The 24,720-nt window shown below is 44.5% G+C and overlaps 1 protein-coding gene across 1 annotated transcript in view; it reads right to left on the reverse strand.

Moving 5' to 3' along the window:
• Positions 1 to 5,930: 5,930 nt before the first annotated feature.
• Positions 5,931 to 24,720, reverse strand: part of nt5dc1 (5'-nucleotidase domain containing 1) — a 40,371-nt gene continuing 21,581 nt past the window's right edge. The window contains exons 7-12 of the mRNA XM_034302081.2: positions 8,702 to 8,876; positions 7,628 to 7,725; positions 7,408 to 7,529; positions 6,904 to 7,146; positions 6,602 to 6,764; positions 5,931 to 6,453 (exon numbers count right to left, since the gene is read on the reverse strand). Of these exons, the coding sequence (XP_034157972.1) occupies positions 6,347 to 6,453; positions 6,602 to 6,764; positions 6,904 to 7,146; positions 7,408 to 7,529; positions 7,628 to 7,725; positions 8,702 to 8,876 (908 nt within the window). The 3' untranslated portion in view covers positions 5,931 to 6,346. The remainder of the gene's footprint in view (positions 6,454 to 6,601; positions 6,765 to 6,903; positions 7,147 to 7,407; positions 7,530 to 7,627; positions 7,726 to 8,701; positions 8,877 to 24,720) is intronic.

Here is a 24,720-nt window from a genome sequence, read left to right on the forward strand (position 1 = left end):
GGGGTCATTGTCCTGTTGGAAAACAAATGATGGCCCCACTAAGTGCAAACCAGATGGGATGGCATGTCTCTGCAAAATGCTGTGGTGGCCATGCTGGTTAAGTGTGCCCTCAACAGCGTCACCAGCAAAGCACCCCCACACCATCACATCTCCTGCTCCATGCTTCACAGTGGGAACCACACATTCAGGAACCGTCCTTTCAGCCTCTCTACATCTAACAAAGACACAGCGATTAGAACCAAAAATCTCAAATTTGGACTCATCAGACCAAAGAACAGTTTTCCCCTGATCTAATGTCCATTCCTTGTGTTTCTTGGCCCAAGCAAGTCTCTTCTGCTTGTTGTTCTTCCAAAGTAATGGTTTCTTTGCCGCAATTTGACCATGAAGGCCTGACTCACGCAGTCTCCTCTGAACAGTGGATGTTGAAATATGTCTTTCACTTGAACTCCGAGAAGCATTTATGTGGGCTGTAATCTGAGGTGCTGTAAATCAGTGGTTTCTGAGGCTGGTAATTCTAATAAACTTATCCTCTGCAGCAGAGGTAGCTCTTGGGCTTCCTTTCCTGGGACGGTCCTCACGAGAGCCAGTTTCATCATAGCGTTTGATGGTTTTGGCGACTGCACTTGGGGATACATTCAAAGTTCTTGAGATTTTTCGGATTGACTGACCTTCATTCCTTAAAGTAATGATGGACTGTCTTTTCTCTTTACTTAACTGAGTGTTTCTTTCCATAATATGCTTTTGTACAGTAGCACTACTAGGGCTATTGACTCTGTACCCACCCTTCCTCTGCACAAGACAACCGATGGTCTAAAGCACATTAAGAAGGTGTCGAGAAAAATATAGAAATATCACTTATGTAGTAGCCAGTTTTAGTAGCCAGCTTTGACTATATTAGGAGACATAATTAGTTTATGGTTTGTGTGCTCTTATCAGAGGTAGAAGTCTGGTGCACAACACGCGGAGGCAGGAAGTGGCTGAGCTCAGCTGCAAGGGCAGACAATTGGTGTGACAGAAGCCACACTCAAGGTTACATCCGGTGTGTCTGTGAAACTGAGCTAAAGTAGAGTAGAGAATAAGATTAATCATAAGGCTAGCTTTAGGGCGAGATACAGTAGAAACATTATCTCTTGGTACAAGTTAATCAAGCATAAATAGTAATAATGACTACGCATAATCTAGAAAATATAAGTAGGAGGATGTAAACAAGCAGTATAAGCAAGAGCTGCTATAGTCAAGAAAAATGCATTTTAAGCAAAAATAGCCACAGCCATAAAACAGCAAAATGAGAATAAAGCAGAAGGCAGAAGGTACATCTGCGCGTTGTCGATTCGGTATAAAAAGAATGAGTACAAAATAAAGCAATAAAGCGAATAGAGGAAGCGAGGGCTTCGATATAGCAGTTTACTAACTAGGCCAGGGGTCAGGAGACATCTCAAAACAAGATGAGGAGACTGAATGTGGTGACGATGACAAAAGGTCAGTAGGGGGAGAAAAGTCAGAAGATAATGGTAAATAGTGGGAAATGGTGGAGTGTATGTAAATTAGGATAGGAGGAGTCAAAATGGTTTAAACTGAAGATAATGGGAAATTATTGACATTGGCGGACCAAAAGGGGGAGGCGCCAGCAGGCTTCTGGGTATGTATGCAAGGGAATTTGGAGGACTCGGGGCACTCAACTCTCCTGCGTGAGATTGTTGTGTCACCGCTGTGGCAGTTCACCTTCTTTGAGCTCATTGGAACGTGTTGTGTTGTTACTGCAATAAAGAAGTTTGCTTCTTCTCATCCAAAGACTGAAGACTCTTCATTAAGGTTTATTCTTTCGGTGAGTACAATAAGTGAAATATAGGTAATTGGCAGAGAGTACAGTCCACCCTCGAGTGTGTCCACTCAGAGAGGGACTCTGAGTTCCGACAAAGGCAAGAAATGTCACAGATTAACTCTTGACAAGGCACACCTGTGAACTGAAAACCAGTCCAGGTGACTACCTCGTGAATCTGATGAGAGAATGCCATGAGTGTGCCAAGCTGTCATCAAAGCTAAATATAGCTCCTTTGGACAATCTAAAGTATAAAACATATTCTGGGTTGTTTAACACTTTTTTGTTTACTACATAATAGTTTGGATGTCTTATTAATTAGTATTAATATACAATGTTGAAAATTATAAAAAATAAAGAAAAAACACTGAAGGAGATATATATATATGTATATATAACTCTTTGTCATGTTCCTCAAACCGTTCCTGAACAGTTTCTGCAGTGTGTCAGGGAGCATCATCCCGCTGAAAGAGGTCACTGCCATTAGGGAACACCGTTGCCATGAAGGGGTGTAACCTGGTCTGCAGGAATGTTTAGGTAGGTGGTACGTGTCAAAGTAACATCCACATGAAGGCCAGGACCCGAGGTTTCCCAGCAGAACATTGCCCAGACCATCACACTGTCTCCGCCAGCTTGCCTTCTTCCCATAGTGCATCCTGGTGCCATCTCTTCCCCAGGTAAGCGACACACACCCGGCCTTCCACATGATGTAAAAGAAAACGTGATTCATCAGACCAGGCCACCTTCTTCCATTGCTCCATGGTCCAGTTCTGATGCTCACGTGTCCATTGTAGGAGCTTTGGGTGGTGGACAGGGTCAGCATGGGCTCTCTGACCGCTCTGCAGCTACGCAGCTCCATACGCAGCAAGCTGCACTGCACGGTGTGTTCTGACTCCTTTCTATCAGAGCAGCTTTAACTTTTCAGCAGTTTGCGCTACAGTAGCTCTTCTGTGGGATCGGACCAGACGGACCTTCTCTCCCCACGCATCAGTGAGTCTTGGATCCTGTCGCTGGTTCACCGGTTGTCCTTCCTTGGACCACTTTTGGTAGGTACTAACCACTGCAGAACTGAGATGGTAGGGTCAGAATTTGGTGCCAACAGCATGAATCCATGGACCCAATCTGCCTTGTGTAAACAGTCCAGGCTGGTGGAGGTGGTGTAATGGTGTGGGGAATGTTTTCTTGGCACACTTTGGCCTCGTTAATACCAATCAATCATGGCTTGAATGCCACAGCCTATGTGAGTATTGTTGCTGACCATGTGCATCCCTTCATGGCCACAATTGCTAATGGCTATTTCCAGCATGATAATGCACCATGTCACAAAGCAAAAGTTGTCTCAAAGTGGTTTCAATCTGGTTTTGAACATGACAGTGAGTTCAATGTTCTTCAGTGGCTTTCCCAGCAGGGCCAGCCCAGGCTCTGTTGGTGCCCTAGGCAAGATTTTAGATTTTGATTTTAGATGTGTCACACATTTTAAGAGATAACATGATTAATGCTGATCACTGCGAGTCCACTGAGAGTCTCTTGGGCCAAGTCTCTTGGTAAACCTCAAGTATATTTTAATTAGCTTGAGCTTTGAAAAGCTCCTCTCCACAGCTGCCACGGTTACCGGGATAGCCACAGATATCCTCAGTGCCTCTCATATGTTTGGGTACATTTATGCAAAAAGTCAAGAATATCCATGGGGGACATGTTGGTTGATCGTAAGTCTGGGAAGCTGGGAAGAGCCCACACGTGAGCTATATTCAAACCCAAATAAAGAAGTCTTGCACTGAGAGGCTTCTTTCTGGCCACTCTGCCATAAAGCCCAGATTGGTGGAGTGTTGCAGTGATGGTTGACCTTCTGCAAGTTAATCCATCTCCACACATGATCTCTGGAGCTCAACCAGAGTGACCATCAGGTTCTTGGTCAACTGTCTTTGCTCTGATATGCATTTAAAGCTGTTAGACCTTATATAGACAGGAGTGTACCTTTCCAAATCATGTCCAATCAGTTGAATTTGCCACAGGTGGACTCCAATCAAAGTGTAGAAACATCTCAAAGATGATCCACATAAATAGGATGCACTTGAGCTACAGTGCATTCAGAAAGTATTCCGTCCCCTAAATTTTTTTTTCACATTTTATGTTGCAGCCTTACGCTAAAATGCTTTAATTTTTTTCACATCAATGTACACTCCATACCCCATAATGACAAGGCATAAACTAGATTTGTGATAACTTTGCAAATTTATTAAAAAGAAAAAAAACTGAAAAATCACATTGACATAAGTATTCAGACTCTTTGCTATGACACTTGAAATTTAGCTCAGGTGCATATAAAGGCCAAACCACAAGATGCAAACCGCTCATCAGCAGTAAGAATTGGAAGGCCAGATTGGAATTCCCAAAGACATACAGAGATGAACCAAAAAACTTCAAGAACCAAGATTAACCTCTACCAAAGTGATGGAAATGTGGAGAAAGAAAGGATCTACTCATGATCCAAAACATACGAGCTCATGGGTGAAGCATGGTGGAGGTAGTGTCATGGCTTGGGCTTGCATGGCTGCTTCTGGAACAGACTCACTAATCTTTATTGATGATGGAGCTCATGATGGTAGCAGCAGAATGAATTCAGAAGCTACAGAAACATTCTGTCTGCCAATGTACAGAGAAATGCATCTAATTGGGAGAAACACACTGCCAACTCAACAAAGCACTTCATCAGGGGAAAGTGGAAGGTTTTAGACTGGACAAGTCCATCAGCAGACCTTAACCCAACTGAGCAGCATTTCACCTCCTGAAGAGGAGACTGAAGGGAGAAACCCCCCAAAACTAACAACAACTGAAAGAAGCTGCTGCTGCAAGCCTGGAAAAGCAGCACAGAAGAAGAATGCAGCAGTTTGGTGACGTCAGTGGATCACCGGCTTGATGTAGTTATTGCAAGCGAGGGATATGCAGCCAAATATTTACTTTAAAATGATCTGTTCCAATACTTTTGGGGGTTTCTGCCACCAAAGGTGCCATGTTCTAAGTTGGTTACCAAGTCTAGATGTAAATATGAGGAAATGAAAGCTGAAATTCTGATCTATTGTCTCATATTCATCTTTTGATCTCAAACACAATTGTCTTCAGTGTAAAGCAAAAACAAATCCTTGCTGTTCCAGTACTTTCAGAGGAGAAATGTATACAAAATATAATTAAACATAAATCAAATATATATCTAAAGTGTGTGTGTCTGTATGTTAAGAAGAAGAAAAAGAAGGAGAATAAAAATACATACATAAACAGGAATTGATACAGGAACAATTAAAGAGATATAACAATAATATAAATTGTAACGTATTAATATTAAAATGAATCCTCTATCACTATAAATCTGGTAAATGTGCAAAAACCTGCAAAATCTGTAACACTGTAATACTATAAACCTGTATCACTATAACACTGTATACTTGTAAAATTATAAACGTAAAATGTGTGTGCATTGTGCCCTGTAACACTGTAAACCTTTAACACTGTAGATCTGTAACTGTGGCAGTGGGGGCGTGGTCGAGCATCAGCTGGGGATGGAGAGGAGGCGGGAGGAACTGGCAGTGATGCCCATAACTGGTGAGAGTGAGAGTGATATAGCTGGCAGAGCTTGCGAGACGTGCGCACACACACACACACACACACACACACACACACACCCATACACAAGCTGTAACACTATGAACCTGTAACACTATAAATCTCTAGCACTGTAAACCTGCAGAATAGTGTTCAGTCAGGACATCTTCTGTCTACTTTTCTTACATAGTTTTCCTCACAGAGTGAGTGTGTGTGTGTGTGTGTGTGTGTGCACGTTTGTGTGTAAGCGCCAAATGTCAGTCAGTGTTCTTGGTAATTAATCTTGAATCACTGAGACTGATTCAGATCCATAGAATCAGATTCAGAATACTGTGATTCAGATACCGATTCAGATTCACACCGATTGGAGGAGGGATGCAGTAACAGAAAAGTGCAAAAGTGAAATGTTTTGAATCATTTAACTCTTCATGATCAGATAAATAGTGAATCTTTACTGTGAACAAAACCACAATAATGCACACAATAAACACACACTAATGAACAGACGAACAAGTGTGTTTGAGAACGCCTTTATTCACCTGTGTTTATGTAGACGTGGCTGAACAAACCAACACACACCACTGACGATCACAACACCGCAAGGGGTCAAAAATTCACAACATTTGATGTTTATCTTTACACACACACACACACACACACACACACTGCTTCAGTTAGAAAATAAACACCAACACTAACAAAACACTTTAGACAATATAACACTTAATGATTCTAATGTAATGGACAACACAGTTTTCACAGAATAATAGAATAAATCAAGCACACACACACACACACACACATACACATTCAGTGTGTCTACAGTATGGTGGTTTACTGGCACTGTGAATGAAAAATGACAACTATACAGTTACACTCAACAGTAACACTACATATACACACAAACACACACACACTCCATTGGATAGCTCAGGACTCCGCCCTCTTCAGTACCGAATGGGGGGGTGATGGGTAATAACCCGTCGTGCAGGACTGAGCCCCGGAGAAACGCTTAAACTGGAAATTCAGAGGAAGAGCTGAGGACACACACACACACACACACACACAAGCATTTATATTTAAAACAGAATATTAGTGCTAATTTCCCAAATGTGTAAATAACATCAACTCTAACATCACAAAGTGTGTGTGTGTGTGTGTGTGTGTGTGTATATACACCTTTACCTGCTATACTCTCCACACTGGGTATAGCCACACTGCTATATTTGTGGATGCAGCTGCAGCACCACGTCAGTGTGTGACGTTCCTGTCCAGCTTCATCAGTCTGTAAGTCCACAAAATATGAGCCCCACTGCTGAGACACAGCCGAGGGGGCCTTCATACACTCCTGCACACACACACACACACACACACACACACACACACACACACTAAATAGTGAGTACTACAGGAGGCATATTATTTTTATACACTCTGTAGTGGAGTAGAATGGTGATTTGGGACACAGCCTAGCTAAGATGACTTACCTCAAACTTTCCCTTCTTCTCTGCAGGACCCTGATTGTAGGTGGAGCTCTGATTGTAGGCGGGGCTCTGATTGTAGGCGGGGCTCTGATTGTAGGCGGGGCTCTGATTGTAGGTGGAGCTCTGGTGTTTCTCTGTGGCCATACCCTCTGCCTCCATCTCCTCGAGTATCATAACAGTCTCCCATTTCGCAAAAGTGAACGCTGGAAACATGTCAGAGCGCATACTGTCCCCGAAATACACCACCTACATACACACACACACACACACACACACATCTGACTGATGCAGGGAAAAATGTGTGTGTGTATGTGTGTTTATGTAGTGTAGATGCTGCTGGAGCTGAGTTTATTTCCCAGCAGCCCCTGCTGCATGACTCAGACATCAGTGAGACATACATACGATCAAAAAACACACACATACATTCATATACAATCACACTTGAAGAAGTAAGACAAAAACCTCTCTCTCTCTCTAACACACACACACACACACACACACACACACCTTGGGCTGCTGTTTGCTGGTTAGAGATTTGAGCAGATTGTGCAGGTGTGGCCAGTTTCCCTGAGAGAACCAACCACGCTTCTCCACACAGGACAGCCCCGTCCCACTCTCCACATCATTCACTGCACAGAGAGATAGATTTGGGAAGAGAGAGAGAGTGTAAATGTATGTGTGTGTGTGTGTGTGTGTGTGTGTGTGTGTGTGTGTGTGTGTGTCTCACCAAGGGTCCTGAAGGGTCTCTGGTGTGGTATTAGAGAGAAGAATCCTGGCTTCAGAGCATTGGTGATGATCACATCAAAAAGATCCTCAAAATCCTTCCTGCATACACACAAATAGACACACATACACACACACACACACACACAATATTACTAATAATATGATAAAGTGGAGATGATGAAGCAGAGATGATATTTGCATCCCCTCAGGACACTGTGAGCAAAATCGAAATTTTTCAGTGCCTTTGTGGATCTTTCCAAAATTCTCTGGCAGGTTGGTCTGCTCTTTGTCTCACCAAGAACTTTTCCAACACCTTGCGTGCTTTTTTCATAATAAAACAACAGATCAGGTGATTGTTGTTCAGAACTCTTAGCCTTTTTCAGTGATTTATGATGTCAGACAGATTTCACTCGCACCAGCCCTCAGCCCTCATCTTCCTTTTCTGCATCACTAACTCATTAGACTACAAGCTGGATGGAAACTTTTTAACAGCAGGAGATTCAAAACCTCCACAAAGCTCAAGACTGAAAACATCCCTTAGCTAAAACATGCTGATGACTCGCACATCTAAAGCTCTTTATCCAGGAGATAGAGATTCTGTACCAGTGGCTGAAGAACCCCTAGTTAGAATGTTCCTCATTTTCCATCTCTGATCCTCCAGTCACAGGAACACACACTTCAGATATTTCAGCAGCTTCTCAGAAGATAGTGTGATATTGTCTATGACATCCAGAATCAGATAAAGAGCTAATCAAACCCAGCATCTTGTCCATGCAGAAGATAACAAACATATTCCTCAGACAGAGGAGTCAGATCAGGAAAATACTGAATGATCAGATGATTTGAAGACCAGGGTGAGAGATCAGCAGTTTGACATCAATTACAAACATACCTTAAGTACGTATGTATAGTAAGTTTTTCTGAGCATCTTGGAGAATCTTCCACAGTTCTTCTGATGATTTTGTCACTAATTTGATCAACAATATATAAAACCCATGCCCTGTGTGTGTGTGTGTGTGTGTCTGTGTGTGTTTGTGTGTGTGTGTGTGTGTGTGTGTGAAAAAGACAGACTCACCCCAGGATGTGTTCACACACCAGTCTGCAGTAGTCAGAGTGTGAGCTGGTGATGAGCAGCAGGACTTTCCCACTCTCTTTCAGGTTCCTCAGCCACTGACACACTGATTCAGGACATGACTGTAGATATCGCTCGGGATCACGCTTCACACTTGGGAAGTACCACCCAGAGTCCTCTATAAACACACACACACACACACACACACACACTTGAGGTATAACTGTTAGTTCAGAATGCAGCAGCGAGAGTCCTTACTAGAACCAGAAGATATGACCACATCACCCCTATCTTATCCACACTGCATTGGCTCCCAATCACATTTCGTATTGATTATAAAATACTACTATTGACCTATAAAGCACTAAATGGTCTCGCGGCTCAGGACCTGAGCAAACTTTTGGTCTTTTATGATCAGCTACACCTACTCAGATCAAAAGGTGCAGGCTATTTGTTGGTATCTTGAATAGTGCGGGCTACAGCTGGGGGTAGAGCTTTCTCTTACAAACCCCACAGTTATGGAACAGCCTTCCACTTAGTGTTCGGGGCTCAGACACAGTCTCAGTGTTTAAGTCTCGGCTGAAAACATATTTGTTTAGTCAAGCCTTTTGTGAATAGTTTTCTTAGGTACAGAAGCAGGTCTGGAGGGTTCACAGGCATAGAGTGTTGTGGAGAACTGGGATGTTTGGATGCTGTCGCCCCCCCCACTCTCACACGTTCACTCAGGTGTGTTGACGGTGGAGTGGCTGCTGCTTTATGTCCCAGGACTCCCTCATGTCTGTGTTAGCTTCTGGCTCTCCCTTTTAGTTATGCTGTCATAGCTAGTCTTGCCGGAGTCCCTGCTTGCACTCTGCACGCAATCTTCTTAAACCATTAGAGGACAAGAGCCTACCTAATAATCTGTGTTCTGCCTCTCTCTCCTCCTGCTGCCTGCTGAGATACCAATGACCCTGGAGCTTTCTTCACCTGAGAAACACTCACTGCTGCTCAGAATGGCCTCACATGGACAGCCTAAATTTTGCTGTGAGACGGTTGTGGATGGTACCACACTGTTGCGTCAGAAGGCAGAGCAGTGTGGTTGCTGAGATGGAACCTGTGAGGGTGTGTTTCCGGGGGGAACAATAAAAATGGTGCACCTCTAAGGTCTTCATTGACAAAGGAAGGACTTTCACCCATTCAGCTCAAATTCAACCCTGAAGACGCAACTGGTATGAACATTGTTAACATTTTCATCTGTGTTAATGTCAAGTATTAACTTTGAAGTTGGGAAATGTCAGCATTGTGTTTAAATTATGTGGATTTTGTTTGATGGAATTTGTTAGAGTTGATTGATGCTAAGTTTGATGTTTGATTTATGTTGATGTTGAATTCAATGAAATGTGAAATATTAATTTAAATATCTTTATTTATATTAATGTATATATTGTGATTGTATCTATTTTTAAAGCTTATCAACCTGCTTCTTCTACTACTGCTTTGCTAAGCCTTTGCAAGGAGAAGAAAAATAAAAAACAGTAAAGATGAGCTGTCCTTTTGCGTCCTTCAAAACTTAAAAGCCATTTATCAAGTTCGGGCAGAGCTGAATGGGAAAACCTAAAAAACTTGACACACATGGATACCCTAAAGATGATTATGGATATTCTTACCTGGTTAGCTTAAAGATTGCACTTACTGAAAACAGTTTACACTCAAGTCTCATTCATAATTCAGTGGATAATTCACTTGGATACTATAGACTTAAAGCAAAAAACACTAATGAAATAACTCTAATGCTGCCTGACTCTGTGGTATACAGTTGTGGAGGAATAATGACTCAATCTCACTATCTGGTGTCACCCAGAAGAGTCTCATTCCTCTCAAGGTTTCTTCCTCATGCTGACTCAGGGAGTTTTTCCTTGCCACTGTTGCCTTGAACTTGTTCATTAGGGATAAATCTACATCTATATATGGATTTCTGTAAAGCTGCTTTGTGAAAGAGCAGCAGCACTAAACTAAACAAAGTCAGTATTTTGACTTTGTCACTAATTTGATCAACATTCTATTAAACCGATGCCCTGTGTGTGCGCGCGTGTGTGCGCGCGCGTGTGTGCGTGTGTGAGTGTGTGTGTCTGTGTGTGTGTCCTCTGCTGAAGAATTTTCTGCTATATTATCTGACTCCTTCTGCAGATGTCCTGAAGTGTAGAATGTGGAGTCCAAAAGCTGCATATTTCTCCACTCTCTTCTCACACACACACACACACACACACACACACACACACACACACACACACTGAGCCATCTCATCAAAATGCAGAGCATCATAAACAGACCCTTAATGGAGTATAATAGTTGAGTGTGTGTCGCCACCATGTGGTGGTGAAAGACAACTGCAGCCCGGCCAGCAACAATATAATGTAATATGTTGTTGTTCTTTCGGCTGCTCCCCGTAGGGGTCGCCACAGCGCGTCATTGGTCCGCATGTTAGATTTGACACAGGATGTACACTGGATGCCCTTCCTGACACAACCCTCCCATTTTATCCGGGCTTGGGACCAGCACTGAGAACACACTCCTGTGGCTGGGTTGGTTCCCTGCCTGGGAATCGAACCCGGCCCGCAGCAACGAGAGCGTGAGATCCTTAGCCATGAGATATATTATATTATATTATATTATATTATATTATATTATATTATATTATAATTCTGTTTATTAATAACAGTCACAAAAAAACTAACAAAAACACTCAAGGGGGACCTCTAGTGGTCAGGACAAAGCCATAATACTGACAACAGTCTAATGGTATCACTGGTGTGACATCATAAACCTTCAGTATAACTGACAACAACAAGCAACAACAGCTGTCTCCACCGACACACTGGCAGTAGAATGGGTTGTACTGAAGAGCTCAGTGACTTTAAATGCTGTCATAAGATGTCATCATTGGCACAAGTCAGTTTGTGAAATTTCTGCCTTGCTAGACCTGCTCTGGTCAAATGCAAGTGCTATTATTCTGAAATGGAAGCGTCTAGGAGCAACAACAGATCAGCCACGAATCGTTAGACCACGCAAACTCACAGAGTGCTGAAGCATGGAGCATGTAAAAATCACCTATCCTCTGTTACATCACTCACTACAGAGCTCCAAACTGCCTCCAAACAAGAACTGTGCATCAGGAACTTCATGAAATGGGTTTCATGGCCGAGCTGCACACAAGCCTAGGATCACTGTGCACAATGCCGAGCGTGAGCTGGAGTGGGGTAAAGCACTGAAACTGGACTCTGGAGCAGTGGAAACGTCTTCTCTGGAGCGAAGACTCACGCTTCCCTATCTGGCAGTCTGATGGATGAATCTGCTGGATTCCAGGAGAATGCTATGTACAGAGTGCTTACAGTAAAGTGTGGAGGAGAGATAATGGTCTGGGGCTGTTTATCAGGGTTTAGGCCCCTTAGATCCAGTGATGGATAATGTTCATGTTAATGCTACATAATACAAAGACATTTTACACAAATGTGTGCTTCCAACTTTGTGGCAACAGTTTGGGGAAGAACTTTTCCTGTTCCAGCATGACGATGCCCCTGTGCACAAAGCGAGCTCCATGTTGGAGTGGAAGAACTCGAGTGTCCTGCACAGAGCCCTGACCTCAACCCCACTGAACACCTTTGCGATGAACTGGAACACCGACTGAACCCCAGACCTCCTCGACATCCCAACATCAGCGCCTGACCTCACTAATGCTCTTGTAGCTGAATGAACACAAATCCCCACAGCCACGCTCCAACATCTAGTGGAAAGCTTCCCAGAAGAGTGGAGCTCATTATAACAGCAAACACACGGGAATAAACCTGGAATGAGACGTTCAACACGTACATATGGGTGTGATGGTCAGGGGTGCACATACTTTTGGTCTTACAGTGTACACTAACCTGTCTCACTAACACTAATCTGTCTCACTCACACTAACCTGTCTCACTAACACTAATCTGTCTCACTAACACAAGCCTGTCTCACTAACACTAATCTGTCTCACTCACACTAGCCTGTCTCACTCACACAAGCCTGTCTCACTCACACTAACCTGTCTCACTCACACAAGCCTGTCTCACTCACACTAACCTGTCTCACTCACACTAACCTGTCTCACTCACACAAGCCTGTCTCACTCACACTAACCTGTCTCACTCACACAAGCCTGTCTCACTCACACTAACCTGTCTCACTCACACTAACCTGTCTCACTCACACAAGCCTGTCTCACTCACACTAACCTGTCTCACTCACACAAGCCTGTCTCACTCACACTAACCTGTCTCACCCACACTAACCTGTCTCACTCACACTCACACTAACCTGTCTCACTCACACTAGCCTGTCTCACTCACACTAACCTGTCTCACTCACACAAGCCTGTCTCACTCACACTAGCCTGTCTCACTCACACTAGCCTGTCTCACTCACACTAACCTGTCTCACTCACACTAACCTGTCTCACTCACACAAGCCTGTCTCACTCACACTAGCCTGTCTCACTCACACTAACCTGTCTCACTCACACTGTGCCTCCACTTCACTCCAGTCAGGCAGAGGAAGCAGCAGGGGGTGCTCCAGTTAAAAAACTCATTCTGTCAGAATCTGTGTGTGTGTGTGTGTGTGTATGTGATGTTATCTGTGTGCGTGCGTTAGTGTTGAGGTCAGTACAGAGTGAACAGGTTCCAGTAATGAGTGGAGTGTAATGAGACTCGGTGTAATTTCCTCAGTTTCAGCTCTAAACACTGTGAAATGTGTAGAGTATGGAGATTTAAACAGAGCTGCGACCTCCATCTGAACCACACCATCTCCATGTCTACACCATGTACACACATCAATGACTGAGAGAGAGACAGAGAGACAGAGAAAGAGAGACAGCTCCACATCTACACCTACACATCACCTACACACATCAGAGAGAGAGAGAGAGAGAGAGAGAAAGAGAGACAGCTCCACATCTACACCTACACATCACCTACACACATCAGAGAGAGAGAGAGAGAGAGAGAGAGAGAGAGACAGCTCCACATCTACACCTACACATCACCTACACACATCAGAGAGAGAGAGAGAGAGAGAGAGAGAGAGAGAGAGAGAGAGAGAGACAGCTCCACATCTACACCTGCACAACACCTACACACATCAGAGAGAGAGAGAGAGAGAGAGAGAGAGAGAGAGAGAGGTATCCTGAGAGAGAGAGAGAGAGAGAGGTATCCTGAGAGAGAGAGAGAGAGAGAGGGAGACACAGGTATCCTAAGAGAGAGAGAGAGAGAGAGACAGGTATCCTGAGAGAGCGAGAGAGAGAGAGAGAGACAGGTATCCTGAGAGAGAGAGAGAGAGAGAGAGAGACACAGCTCCACATCTACACCTACATAATAACCTACACACATCAATGACTGAGAGTGAGAGTGTGAGAAGAGTGTATCTGGAGCACTGGGACAGTCAGAACCCAAACCCAGTCCATATCACACTGCTATCGGCCCTAAACAGAGAGTATGAACTGGCAGAGTGTCTCTTCACCGTCAGAGATAGAGCAGAGTCAGATCATGACCAGGTACAGGCTGAGTGAGCACAGTCTCGCCGTGGAGAAGGGCCGGCACAGGAGACGCTGGTGCACAGGAGACGCTGGTGCGCAGGAGACGCTGGTGCGCAGGAGAACCTGGTGCGCAGGAGACGCTGGTGCGCAGGAGACGCTGGTGCGCAGGAGACGCTGGTGCACATTTTTGGAGAAGGAAACACTGCAGCCTTCGCTGTACAGTGTGCGACCAATCGAGGGACAGCGAGACACCAAGTGTCCTGTAACACCCTCAATATACACTAGATGCTATATGTTCATATATTTACCTGTCAGTTTTTTTGTTGTTGTTTGCTTGTTATGTTTTTTGTTTATTTTGTTTACGTTTTTGCATAAATGCAGATATATGTGTAATATTTGTATAACTTTTAGTTTAATCTACCTGCACTATTCGCTTTGGCAACAATGTGATTTATAACATTCATGCCAATGAAGTACTGATGACCTGAACTGAACTGAGAGAGCGTTATACAGAGAGAGAGACAGGTCTGTAATGTTGCATGCCACAGAAACATTGAGTTTGTAGGGAAATAAACACACACCAAATAAACCACCCTGCACTAACACACACACACACATACAAAAACACATTTAAGGTTCAAAGGCTGTGTTAAAGATCTGCTAAAATTGTGTACAATGATGCTCCAAACAAGTTCAAAGAGAACATCAAAATTATTTACATTAACACACGACACACTTATGTTTACACGCACGCACACACACGCACAGCCATGCAAGCACACACACTGAGCCATTTACTGCTTTAACCAGAGACACACGGCGCTGATCACGGGTCAGTGTTCCGTCATTTACTGCTTTAACCAGAGACACACGGCGCTGATCACGGGTCAGTGTTCCGTCATTTACTGCTTTAACCAGAGACACACGGCGCTGATCACGGGTCAGTGTTCCGTCATTTACTGCTTTAACCAGAGACACACGGCGCTGATCACGGGTCGGTGTTCCGTCATTTACTACTTTAACCAGAGACACACGGCGCTGATCACGGGTCGGTGTTCCGTCATTTACTGCTTTAACCAGAGACACACGGCGCTGATCACGGGTCGGTGTTCCGTCATTTACTGCTTTAACCAGAGACACACGGCGCTGATCACGGGTCAGTGTTCCGTCATTTACTGCTTTAACCAGAGACACACGGCGCTGATCACGGGTCAGTGTTCCGTCATTTACTACTTTAACCAGAGACACACGGCGCTGATCACGGGTCGGTGTTCCGTCATTTACTGCTTTAACCAGAGACACACGGCGCTGATCACGGGTCGGTGTTCCGTCATTTACTGCTTTAACCAGCCGCACAGAGACACACGGCGCTGATCTCACTGTCTGTTAGAGAGTGTGCTGTCAGATATACTGTATGAAGATACATTTGTGTGTGTGTGTGTGTGTGTGTGTGTGTAGTTTACAGTTGCTGGAGTTTCCAGGGTAAAAATCACACAACTTATAAAACCCATACTGAGTGAGTGATGACATCAACACCCATGTAAAACACATTTACATAAACACACATGAATGAAAATACACTGCTGTGAAAATAAAGTTTCCATGGCAACGCACACACACGACAAAATCACTGCCAGCTCATAAAAAAGAAAACATTAAAAAACATTTTTACTACAGTGTCAGCCATTTACCCATAATGCACTTTGTTCTGGTGTGTGTGTTTCTGTGGCTATTACCCATAATGCAGTGTGTGTGTGTGTGTGTGTGTGTGTGTGTGTGTGTGTGTGTGTGTGTGTGTGTGTGTAAAGTTAAAGCTGTGTTATCTGGAACATACAATTCTGTGCAAAAGTCTTAGACACATGTAAAGAAATGCTGTAGAGCAAAGACACCTTCAAAAATAATGAAATTAAATGTTTCTACATTAAATAAATCCTATAAAGAGCAGTAAACAGTAATAAATGAAACAAAGTCAGTATTTAATGTGACGATCCTTCACTTTAAATAAATAAAGCAGTATCTGAGGTGCAGTGTGTGCAGTTTTATAAGGAAATGAGCTGGAAGTGTTACTGAGCATCTTGCAGAAGCAGCCACAGTTCTTCTGGAGACTTTGACTGTCGACTCGCTTCTTATTTCTGCAGCGAAACCCAGCAGCCTTCATTATGTTTTTATCTGAAAAGTGTCTCTTATGGAATCTGCTGCTTTCTTTACTGACATACAAACATTTTTCTGTAACGTTTCATTTTGTGCTGGAAAACTAATGTTTGGAATCTAAAATGTTTTTGTACTGAATCAATAATGTAGAAGTCAGAAAATAAACATCTATAACAAAGTTTGTACTAAAATGGGGGGAAGGGGGTGCCAAGACTTTTGCACAGTACTGAGGATTCAGTGTGCTGCTATAAACAGCAGTGCATTGTGGGTAATGCTGACTCGTTGTGGGTAATGAGACAGGCGTGTTCACAACATAATTAACAATCTGCCACATCAAAGAACTTCTAACAGACAGTAAACACTGACTTACACAACGCAGACAGAGATAACACTGTGTACACTACGATTATACACACACACACGCACACACACACACACACACACACACACACACGCACACACACACACACACTCGCATTTTCCCTACATGAACACCGAGTGTGAGGAGAATGTACAGCAGTCAAACGCAACTGCACTTCTTATTATTTCTATGCAAATTGTCCGCTTCATTAGGAACACCTGTCCCAGCACTAGGATGGAGAAGTGTGATGTGACTCTGAGAGAACTTTCTCTTCGCTTCTCTCGGTAAACATCAGACCCGAGTACCTTAAGACCTGAGAGCTCCATGCCCTCAGCCTGCGATCCTCTACTGACAGCCTCCAGCCCCAAACACACCATAACACAAAGATCTCAGTCCGGGGGAACAGCTTCAGGACGTGGTGGGGTTTCAGGAGAAATGTTCCTGCATTACACCATGAAGAACTTGAGATGTTCTGGAGACAAAAGAAAGTCGAACCCTTGACAAGAACGCAGTCATGAGCGTTTATTCAGGTGTTTAAATGGAACTGGTTTATTTGTGATTTGAACATCGGAAGTCCAAATACACTCAGCGCACAACTGGTTAAAGTCACAAGAACACTGTTGCTAGGCAACTGGGAAATGCGGACACTGAAGATGGAAGCTAGCTAAATATAAATGCTAATATTTTAGCAAGCTAGCATGTAGCGGTTAAGTGTTTTATACAGACAAATTTAAGAAACTGTGAGTGTGGAAATGAGACAGAACCATCCGGAACATCAACATTTCCCTCAGATGCGTCAGTAAAATACAGATTAAACACTCGGGATGACTAAAATTAGCATCAACTGCTAACACGGTTAATGTGAGGTCTGCTATATTGAGGAACATCATGACCTATGAGGAATGGCGGTGGCTGTGGGGGCGTGGCCAAGCACCGGTTTGTGAATGGAGGGCGGAGTCGGGGGTAATGAGTGGTAATGAATGAACGCTGCTACCTGTGTGTCCAGCGAGTGCTGAAAAGTCAGAACAAGGAAACCAGCGATGAGTTACTGAAAACCTATAGAACAGCATCCTGCTGAGCCTGTGTGCGCGTGTGTGTGTGCGCGTGTGTGTGTGTGCGTGTGTGTGTGCGCGTGTGTGTGTGTGCGCGTGTGTGCGCGTGTGTGCGTGTGTGTGTGCGCGTGTGTGTGCGCGTGTGTGTGTGCGTGTGTGTGCGCGTGTGTGTGCGTGTGTGTGCGCGTGTGTGTGTGCGTGTGTGTGTGTGTTAAAGATGAACGTGTTTCTTTTTGTTGTTCATGAATGAAAGCAAAAAGTAAAATAGCATTGCTCCTCCTCCCGCCTGCTCCCGCCACCTCACTTCCCTCCTACCCACCAGGGTATCACGTTTATGTGGAAACACGGTGATAGTGCAGTGCATTGTGGGTATTCTGACTCCTGTGGACCCTAATATAGAGTAGATAGAGTGCAGTGCATTGTGGGATTTCATGAGCAAGCTGGAGATTCTCCAGGCAGCGTTGAGACACGACTACAAACCAACAGACGCCTAAAATAGTGCACTACATAGTGAGAGTACTGTGGATTGGGACGCAGTGTAATTATAACCACACTGAGGTGCAGCTTGTGTAAAAAAGGAAATGTTTTTTTTTTTTGCTGAACGATTTTAGAGCTGCAGAACGATGTAATGATATAATGATATAATAATATAATGATATGATAATTAAAGCGTGAAGATTCAGCACTGATGATTATAAAAACATTAGCATGCTTTCCACAGACGACACACACCTCACCCTCCACCACTGACAAGTGTGTTTAAAGCTCCTTCCTTAGTGATGTGTGTGTTTATGGAATAAAATCCAACAAAACTCTCCAAGAAACACAACACATGCCTTTATAATGACACTTTATCAGCACATTGTCTGCAGTGTGCTTTATTTGATCGTCTCCTCTCATGAACAGAATGATGGGATTGTGTTCTCCGAGAAGGACATGAGCTCCACACACTGATACGGACGGTCAGACTTCTGCATAGGTCTGGTGTTAAGTCCCCTATGTAGGCAGCCTCCTCTGAGTACAGTGGCAGTGGGATGCTATTCTGATGCATCCACAGTAATAACCAGTAAATAACATATCATCGTATTACAGTTATGTCTCTGTTTCTGGGCTTCAAGTCATTTTTTTTCCACCACAATAATGCTGGTAACTTTTATTTATATAAATTATCTGCAAATCTTTGAAGTGTGTGTGAAGTTCAATTCAAATTTAAAATCAATTTAAAATTCAAAATACACATGTGCAACTCTTAATTACTGCTTTTCTTAATGAACTTAATAATATTACTAAGATTTTTTAGAAGAGTTGTGTTCATGTGTAACGATTTACTGAAATAAAAACTGTCCGTTCAGTGACGCCCACAAAACTCCATAAAAAGCCCAAATTCACAGAGCGGAAAGCACAAGAATTTCTCTGAGGCAAAAGTTGAAGTACTTTTAACTCATGTCTACGAGAATACAAAAATACAGTGTGTCCCAAAAGCCTCCAGACAGGGGAAATTAACACTTTTTAGCAAAATGTCTCCCAACATTTTTCATACTCAGTTTATATTATATATTTTTAGACAGGCTTTAAGAGCGCCTTTGTGAAGAGAAGAACGTACTGAAGTCATTCTCATGGCTGGATCAGGAAGCTGTCGCAAGGCTGCGATGGAGATGCAGTTACATGTACAACTCCAGATGTGTGACTCTGTGTGTGTTTCCACAGAAAGGACAATCACGTAGAGGAGGTTTTGTAAATAAAGTTACATTTTGCTAAAAAGTGTTGATTTCCTCTCTGTATGGAGACTTTTCGGAAACCCGTTACTATGTAGTTCAGGATAAGTGACAAAAACTGATTTTAAAAAAAGTGTTACGGCTAGTCATTTGCACCACCTTGCATCCGCCCCAACCCCGACCTCCTTTTCTATGCCTGCATTTCATCTAAACTAAAAACCATTTGTCTTAAAATGGATTTGGCTTGGATTTGACTTGTTTAAAATATATTTCATTTGTGTGTGTATTTGAAATAAATTAGTGATTTGAACTTGACAGCGTTTTCCAGACATGAAAGTGCAGGAACTCATCACAAACGATAATATTCAAAGCCAATCATTCAAGATTTACATTAGTTAGCCTTCTTATGCATAAAATCACCCACTCAGGAGCAGAAGCTAGATATGAAAGTTCTTTCGAATTTATAGGATTTTCCTGAATACCAAATGTTTTGAGTAAATGTTCATACGAATGATTTACGCATAAATCCGTTCGTATCCAGCTGGATAAATCAGGCCCACAGTGTACTAATTACAAAACAGCGCTACTGTAAATAAATAAAAAATCAGCCTGTAATAAACTGAATCTGAATAATGAGCAGAATGTTGAGCTTTTAGCTGTTAATTAAATCTGTAGTAGAAAACTTTGTTGAGTGAAACTTTTATATTAATATTTTCAGCATTTTAACTTGCAGCCACAATCCAGATGTGACAATTTGTCCATTTTCTGTGAATAAAAATGAATTTAGTGTCTGAAATTTTACTGCAATTTTATTATTATAAACATCAGACACATGGAGAGAAACACTATCAATATAATAGCTTTAACTTAAAAATACACACACACACACACACACACACACAAAGATAATGTGTTCAGAATTCCAGGTAATATATTTAAACTTGAGTCCCAATAACCCGTGTAAGTGCACACACACCCAGCGTTTATGAAGTTCAGGCGGCTGTTAGTGGTGCAGTGGCTTTATTAAAGCACTAAATCTGTACACACACATACACACACATACACACACACACTCACACACACACACTCACACACACACTCACACACCACCACTAACTTTAGTCTCTCCGCTAAATTGCACATACTTCATCAACCTACAATTATTTTCCCCATTCAGTTTGCAGAGTACACGTGTGTGTGTGTGTGTGTGTGTGTGTATGAATGTGTGTATGTATGTGTGTGTCCACTTCAGGTCAGCAGAAATCAACACACTCATGCAGACGCATAAACACACTCACGCACACACACAAACACGGGTGAGTTCATGACCGGCTCTCATACACAGTCCAGAAGGAAAAGATTAAATACACAACTCTCAGCAGCATTTTCCCCAGCTCATTCATCTAAAGTGTTTAAAAACTGAAATGTGTGTAAAGAGTGTAAACTGGGTACAGATCATACATTTTTTAAGGTGTGTAAAGTGTGTAAAGTGTATGCAATGTGTAACGTGTAACGTGTAAAGTGTGTACAGATCGAAGAGTGCAGAGTGTATAGTGTGCTAAGTGTGTAAAGTGTTTAACGTTTAAAATGTCTGACACATTCTCACGTACCGCTTTGTTCATATGTTTTATGTAACAGCCTTTTATGTAACTTTATGTAACTTTAACACAACCACTGTACCTCTACCCCAACTGACCCAGTGTTATCACGTTTCTCTTCACACTGTTCTCGCCCCATCAGCTGTAACTAGTTGTCTGTGATAATGGACCGAGTGACCCACAACCAGTGTATCACTCTGAAGCTGGTCCTCTGAAGCTGGTCCTCTGAAGCTGGTCCTCTGAAGCTAGTCCTCTGGAGCTGGTCTACCTAAAGTCCTCAAATTTTTTCCGATTTCACCAGGAAAACACTCATGAATCCCTGTGTGTTCTCCAAGCAATGCTCACTAAACTCACCGCTCACAGACATGTACATGCTCACACTGTGGGGAGTGAAGAGATGGAGCAAGACAACCGGTACTGGCACCTCTCCGTGGGCCGTCTCCTGGTGAAGCAGCAGGTCAGGTCCACAAATGGACATGACAACACAGAGTGCAGTGGGTGGTGATGGTGTAAGCAGTGCAGTGGGTGGGTGGTGATGGTGTAAGTAGTGCAGTGGGTGGTGATGGTGTTAGTAGTGCAGTGGGTGGTGATGGTGTTAGTAGTGCAGTGGGTGGTGATGGTGTGGTGATGGTGTTAGTAGTGCAGTGGGTGGTGATGGTGTAAGTAGCACAGTGGGTGGGTGGTGATGGTGTAAGCAGTGCAGTGGGTGGTGATGGTGTTAGTAGTGCAGTAGGTGGTGATGGTGTTAGTGGTGCAGTGGGTGGTGATGGTGTAAGCAGTGCAGTGGGTGGTGATGGTGTAAGCAGTGCAGTGGGTGGTGATGGTGTTAGTAGCGTAGTGGGTGGTGATGGTGTAAGCAGTGCAGTGGGTGGTGATGGTGTAAGCAGTGCAGTGGGTGGTGATGGTGTTAGTAGTGCAGTAGGTGGTGATGGTGTAAGCAGTGCAGTGGGTGGTGATGGTGTAAGCAGTGCAGTGGGTGGTGATGGTGTTAGTAGCGTAGTGGGTGGGTGGTGATGGTGTAAGCAGTGCAGTAGGTGGTGATGGTGTAAATAGCGCAGTGGGTGGGTGGTGATGGTGTAAGCAGTGCAGTAGGTGGTGATGGTGTAAGTAGCGCAGTGGGTGGGTGGTGATGGTGTAAGCAGTGCAGTGGGTGGTGATGGTGTAAGTAGCGCAGTGGGTGGGTGGTGATGGTGTTAGTAGTGCAGTAGGTGGTGATGGTGTAAGTAGCGCAGTGGGTGGGTGGTGATGGTGTAAGCAGTGCAGTGGGTGGTGATGGTGTAAGCAGTGCAGTAGGTGGTGATGGTGTTAGTAGTGCAGTGGGTGGTGATGGTGTTAGTAGTGCAGTGGGTGGTGATGGTGTAAGCAGTGCAGTGGGTGGTGATGGTGTTAGTAGTGCAGTGGGTGGTGATGGTGTTAGTAGCGCAGTGGGTGGGTGGTGATGGTGTTAGTAGTGCAGTGGGTGGTGATGGTGTTAGTAGTGCAGTGGGTGGGTGGTGATGGTGTAAGCAGTGCAGTGGGTGGTGATGGTGTTAGTAGTGCAGTGGGTGGGTGGTAATGGTGTAAGCAGTGCAGTGGGTGGTGATGGTGTTAGTAGTGCAGTGGGTGGGTGGTGATGGTGTTAGTAGTGCAGTGGGTGGGTGGTGATGGTGTTAGTAGTGCAGTAGGTGGTGATGGTGTAAGCAGTGCAGTGGGTGGTGATGGTGTAAGCAGTGCAGTAGGTGGTGATGGTGTTAGTAGTGCAGTGGGTGGTGATGGTGTTAGTAGCGCAGTGGGTGGGTGGTGATGGTGTTAGTAGTGCAGTGGGTGGTGATGGTGTTAGTAGTGCAGTGGGTGGGTGGTGATGGTGTAAGCAGTGCAGTGGGTGGTAATGGTGTAAGCAGTGCAGTGGGTGGTGATGGTGTTAGTAGTGCAGTGGGTGGGTGGTGATGGTGTTAGTAGTGCAGTGGGTGGGTGGTGATGGTGTAAGCAGTGCAGTGGGTGGTGATGGTGTAAGTAGTGCAGTGGGTGGGTGGTGATGGTGTTAGAAGTGCACTAGGTGGTGATGGTGTAAGCAGTGCAGTGGGTGGTGATGGTGTTAGTAGTGCAGTGGGTGGTGATGGTGTAAGCAGTGCAGTGGGTGGTGATGGTGTAAGCAGTGCAGTGGGTGGTGATGGTGTTAGTAGTGCAGTGGGTGGTGATGGTGTGGTGATGGTGTTAGTAGTGCAGTAGGTGGTGATGGTGTTAGTAGTGCAGTGGGTGGTGATGGTGTAAGTAGCGCAGTGGGTGGGTGGTGATGGTGTTAGTAGTGCAGTGGGTGGTGATGGTGTTAGTAGTGCAGTGGGTGGTGATGGTGTAAGCAGTGCAGTGGGTGGTGATGGTGTTAGTAGTGCAGTGGGTGGTGATGGTGTAAGCAGTGCAGTGGGTGGTGATGGTGTAAGTAGTGCAGTGGGTGGGTGGTGATGGTGTTAGTAGTGCAGTGGGTGGGTGGTGATGGTGTAAGCAGTGCAGTGGGTGGTGATGGTGTTAGTAGTGCAGTGGGTGGTGATGGTGTAAGTAGTGCAGTGGGTGGTGATGGTGTAAGTAGCGCAGTGGGTGGGTGGTGATGGTGTTAGTAGTGCAGTGGGTGGTGATGGTGTTAGTAGTGCAGTGGGTGGTGATGGTGTTAGTAGTGCAGTGGGTGGTGATGGTGTAAGCAGTGCAGTGGGTGGTGATGGTGTTAGTAGTGCAGTGGGTGGGTGGTGATGGTGTTAGTAGTGCAGTGGGTGGGTGGTGATGGTGTAAGTAGTGCAGTGGGTGGTGATGGTGTAAGTAGCGCAGTGGGTGGGTGGTGATGGTGTAAGCAGTGCAGTGGGTGGTGATGGTTTAAGTAGCGCAGTGGGTGGGTGGTGATGGTGTAAGCAGTGCAGTGGGTGGTGATGGTGTAAGTAGCGCAGTGGGTGGGTGGTGATGGTGTAAGTAGCGCAGTGGGTGGGTGGTGATGGTGTTAGTAGTGCAGTAGGTGGTGATGGTGTTAGTAGTGCAGTGGGTGGTGATGGTGTAAGCAGTGCAGTGGGTGGTGATGGTGTTAGTAGCGCAGTGGGTGGTGATGGTGTTAGTAGCGCAGTGGGTGGGTGGTGATGGTGTTAGTAGTGCAGTGGGTGGTGATGGTGTTAGTAGTGCAGTGGGTGGGTGGTGATGGTGTAAGCAGTGCAGTGGGTGGTGATGGTGTAAGCAGTGCAGTGGGTGGTGATGGTGTTAGTAGTGCAGTGGGTGGGTGGTGATGGTGTAAGCAGTGCAGTGGGTGGTGATGGTGTAAGTAGTGCAGTGGGTGGGTGGTGATGGTGTTAGAAGTGCACTAGGTGGTGATGGTGTAAGCAGTGCAGTGGGTGGTGATGGTGTTAGTAGTGCAGTGGGTGGTGATGGTGTAAGCAGTGCAGTGGGTGGTGATGGTGTAAGCAGTGCAGTGGGTGGTGATGGTGTTAGTAGTGCAGTGGGTGGTGATGGTGTTAGTAGTGCAGTGGGTGGTGATGGTGTAAGCAGTGCAGTGGGTGGTGATGGTGTAAGCAGTGCAGTGGGTGGTGATGGTGTAAGCAGTGCAGTGGGTGGGTGGTGATGGTGTTAGTAGTGCAGTAGGTGGTGATGGTGTTA

This window comes from Pangasianodon hypophthalmus, chromosome 30 (genome assembly GCF_027358585.1).
Source record: "Pangasianodon hypophthalmus isolate fPanHyp1 chromosome 30, fPanHyp1.pri, whole genome shotgun sequence".
NCBI classification, from domain to species: Eukaryota; Metazoa; Chordata; class Actinopteri; order Siluriformes; family Pangasiidae; genus Pangasianodon; species Pangasianodon hypophthalmus.